The 4,566-nt window shown below is 41.6% G+C and overlaps 1 protein-coding gene across 1 annotated transcript; it reads right to left on the bottom strand.

The window, feature by feature from the left end:
* Positions 1-2,552: 2,552 nt before the first annotated feature.
* On the bottom strand, positions 2,553-4,334 carry LOC146577157 (protein NLRC3-like; the record flags this gene model as incomplete). Its single annotated transcript, XM_085267627.1, has 1 exon — positions 2,553-4,334. A coding segment is annotated over one exon (1,782 nt), but the record flags the coding sequence as incomplete, so codon positions are not given.
* Positions 4,335-4,566: the final 232 nt, after the last annotated feature.

Genomic DNA, 4,566 nt, shown 5'->3' with positions numbered 1-4,566 from the left:
TGAAATAAATATATTTATTATGTTACGAGTCTAATATTCTTTAAATCAAACTGTAATGAATAAATCAAGCAAGAAGATTTGGTGGCTCCACGTGTTGTAGAAGAAAAGATAAACATCTCATTTTGAGAAATCAGCCTTTAAAATTAAGTACTGTGAATAAAAAACAAACAGCGAGCCAATCAGCAGTCGCCAATATCCTCCTAATTTCATTCACAAAGAAATCAAATATATATATTATGGGCCCAAAGGAGCCTAAATCTTTAAATTAGGCAGTGCATGAAGTATTTTTTTAAATAAACAGAGACATGACTATAACAACTTTTAGTAATTCAGAGTCCAATTATCCACTCAAATGTGAATAAAAGTTCACTTGACAGCTGTAAAAGTTACCTGTTTATACAATAATATAAATCACATTTCAAATGATCATCTGTGGAAAAGTTTGAATCCTGACCTGAGAGTTTCCACTGCACACTGTGAACTCTTTAGTCCAGCGGACAGAAGCTTCACTCCTGAATCCTGCAGGTCAGAGTTACTCAGGTCCAGCTCTCTCAGACTGGAGGACTGGGAGCTGAGGACTGAGGACAGAGCTTCACAGCTTCTCTCTGACAGGTTACAGCCACTCAGTCTGAAAAATAAAAGACAATCTATAAAACAAGTACTCATGTAGAGTTTGTTAATACATTTCACAACATTAAATGTTGACTTTCTATTTTTAAAGGAAACATAAACATACTAAGATACAACATCATATGTATGAACTTTAATTAATAATTCTAAAAACTAAATGTTTTCTGATCTGACCTCAGAGTATTCAGTTTACAGTTTAAACGTTGTAGTCCAGCAGACAGAAGCTTCACTCCTGAATCCTGTAGCATTCTGATACTCAGGTCCAGCTCTGTCAGACTAGAGGACTGCGAGCTGAGAACTGAGGACAGAGCTTCACAGTTTTCCTCTGAGAGTTCACAGATGTTAAGTCTGAAGATAAAAACATGAATAAAGATTGTTGTTAAAGTGTAATCAGGGTGCAATAGCTTATTGTCTTGTGCTGAGCAGGTTAGTAAAACTTCCGTTTAACTTTGAAATGAATAAAAATGCTATGAAACAAGGATAACTGGATAAAGACATAAACAAAAACAAACATCAAACACATAAACAAACAGAACTAAACATAATACAAATTGATCTGACCTCAGAACATTCAGTTTGGCATGTGGACTCTCCACTGCAGCAGACAGAAGCTTTACTGCTGAAGCCTTCAGGCTGTCGGTACTCAGGTCCAGCTCTCTCAGACTACAGGACTGGGAGCTGACCACTGACAACAAATTTTCACAGCCTTCCTCTGAGACGTTACAGCTGCTCAGTCTGAGAGAGAAAGGGAAAAAACCACAACAAAAAAAACAAACAATATATGTGATCAAATTAAATTTGTTTATATGTTGAACCCTTTTTTTAAAAAATTTATTTAAACCTATGAGACTATGAGTGCTACCAGTCCAGTGCACATGATTGGTACCTTGATGGTACCTTGCTCAGGGGTACCACAAGGTAACTATTCGGTGGATTCGACCCCTGACCTTATGATCATGGGGCGACCACTCTGCCTACTGAGCTAATAATTCTGTGTACACTGTCATACAATATTAACTAAAACAATTATTTTAGAAAATTTTAGTAATTCAATAATCATGCTCATTACCTGTGTATTGTGAATAACACTGGATTTTAAACACTCGCTGTATAAAACTCTTCCTGTTAAAGGTGCGTGTAAAGGAGATGAGCTGAAATGCAGACTTCATGGAGAATGTTTGCTGTCAGCATATATCAAAGACAAAGCAGAGATCCATCCAGTCTCTTCCACTAAGCCCACAGAGGGACAGACAACCACTCTCACTCACACCTGCATGAAGTTTAGATCACCAGGTAACCTAACTGCATGTCTGTGGACAGTGGGAAGAAACTGTAGAGGACCCAGAGTGAACCCACTGTAATTCTGTGATAACACTGGTTATGGAAGCCTTACAGTTACATATGGTTACTGACAAGAAACATGACCTTAGAGGCAATTTCAGTAATGAAGACCGAGTTTCTCCCTCCATACAGGATGAAAACATGACAGCACAGCAGAGATTTATATTTAAAAAGGGAGGGTGTGCACTGAAAGTGAGATACAAACTTGAACTTAAATTATGAACATCAGAAAAAGATGTAGGTGAAGTCTGGCAGGTGAAGTTTGTGCTTTAGAATAAAACAACCAAACTCCTGGAGTTGGAGACAAATGAACAAGCTGAGGATAATAAACCTGTCAGAGGGGCTGAAGCATCAGAGCTCATGTTCTTATAGGCTGGGTCTGGATTGTCCTTTGATAAGAGTTACAGAACAAAGTGTGTTTTAGAAATGCTGGAGTGAAACATTAAAACTACCATATATTTACCGAGTGACTGATGATCATTTAATTCACTATTTTAAAAAATGTTACAGTGCTCTTTGAACTCAGCATTTCTGATTTATTTCCCATGATTTTAACAATGAAGCGATGACAACATGTTTACTCACAGAGCTTTGTTGGAGGCTTTGACCACTGGCAGCATTCTCAGAAGAGCCTCCTCTGAAGCAGAGTATTTCTTGAAGTCAAACTCATCCAGATCTTCTTCTGATGACAGTAAGATGAAGGTCAGAGCTGAGCACTGAGCAGGAGACAGTTTACCTGTGGAGAGACTTCCTGAAGTCCTGTATTGTTGGATCTCCTCCACTAGAGAACGATCATTCAGTTCATTCAGACAGTGGATCAGATTGATGCTTTTCTCTGCAGACAGATTCTCACTGAGCTCCATCTTGATGTACTGGACTGTTTCCTGATTGGTCTGTGAGTTACTTCCTGTCTGTGTCATCAGGGCTCGTAAGAGAGTCTGATTGGTCTGCAGTGAAAGACCCAGGAGGAAGCGGAGGAACAAGTCCAGGTGTCCATTTGGACTCTGCAAGGCCTTGTTCACAGCACTCTGGTAGAAGTGTGTCTCTGCAGAATCTCCTGTTTCAGACTTCTGGGAGGTTGTTTGTTGTTGTTCCAGCAGATTGAGTCCAGAGTTGATGAAGGTCAGATGGACATGAAGAGCAGCCAGAAACTCCTGAACACTCAGATGGATGAAGCAGAACACCTTGTCCTGGTACAGTCCTCTCTCCTCTTTAAAGATCTGTGTGAACACTCCTGAGTACACTGAGGCTGCTCTGATATCGATGCCACACTCTGTCAGGTCTGATTCATAGAAGATCAGGTTTCCTTTCTGCAGCTGATCAAAAGCCAGTTTTCCCAGAGACTCCATCATCTTCTTGCTCTCTGGACTCCAGTGTGGATCTGTCTCAGCTCCTCCATCATACTTGACCTTCTTCACTTTGGCCTGAACCACCAGGAAGTGGATGTACATCTCAGTCAGGGTCTTGGGCAGCTGTCCTCCCTCTCTGGTTTCCAGCACATCCTCCAGAACTGTAGCAGTGATCCAGCAGAAGACTGGGATGTGGCACATGATGTGGAGGCTTCGTGATGTCTTGATGTGGGAGATGATCCTGCTGGCCTGCTCTTCATCTCTGAATCTCTTCCTGAAGTACTCCTCCTTCTGTGGGTCAGTGAACCCTCTGACCTCTGTCACCATGCCGACACAGTCAGGAGGGATCTGATTGGCTGCTGCAGGTCGTGTGGTTATCCAGAGGCGAGCAGAGGGAAGCAGTTTCCCCCTGATGAGGTTTATCAGCAGCACATCCACTGAGGTGGACTTTCTAGGGTCAGTTAGGATTGTAGTTTTGTGGAAGTCCAGAGGAAGTCGACACTCATCCAGACCATCAAAGATGAACACAACCTGGAAGTCTTCAAAGCTGCAGATTCCTGCTTCTTTGGTTTCAGTAAAGAAGTGATGAACAAGTCCCACCAAGCTGAACTTTTCCTCTTTCAGCACATTCAGCTCTCTGAAAGTGAATGGAAATATGAACTGGATGTCCTGGTTGGCTTTGTCTTCAGCCCAGTCCAGGCTGTATTTCTGTGTTAAGACTGTTTTCCCAATGCCAGCCACTCCCTTTGTCAGCACTGTTCTGATTGGTTCATCTCTTCCAGGTGAGGCTTTAAAGATGTCTTCTTGCCTGATTGTTGTTTCTGGTCTGTCTGGTTTCCTGGATGCTGTTTCAATCTGTCTGACCTCATGTTCATCATTGACCTCTGCAGTCCCTCCCTCTGTGATGTAGAGCTCTGTGTAGATCTGATTCAGGAGGGTTGGGTTTCCTGCTTTAGCGATGCCCTCAAACACACACTGGAACTTCTTCTTCAGGGTGGATTTAAGGTTACGATGACAAACAGCAGCTGGAAGTTCTGAATAATAATAATAAAAATACAACTTTAACAATCATATTTTACAAAATGCTGATGACAATTTCTGACCCACTGAGAAATGACTGAACACACTGGTGTCACAAGTCTCTCATTTATCCAGCAGCTTAAATCTTTAGATAAATCCTCTTACGTCTCTGCAGACGGTCAGCCAGCTCCTCCTGCTTCATTCTCCTCAGGAAGTCCACTGTGAT

Source organism: Mchenga conophoros, linkage group LG3 (genome assembly GCF_057382185.1).
Source record: "Mchenga conophoros isolate Kocher_MC1m ecotype Shallow Benthic linkage group LG3, M_conophoros_male_GT1.1, whole genome shotgun sequence".
Taxonomy (NCBI): Eukaryota; Metazoa; Chordata; class Actinopteri; order Cichliformes; family Cichlidae; genus Mchenga; species Mchenga conophoros.
Note: the sequence above shows the minus strand (reverse complement) of the source record. Positions and strands in the feature narration are given on the sequence as shown.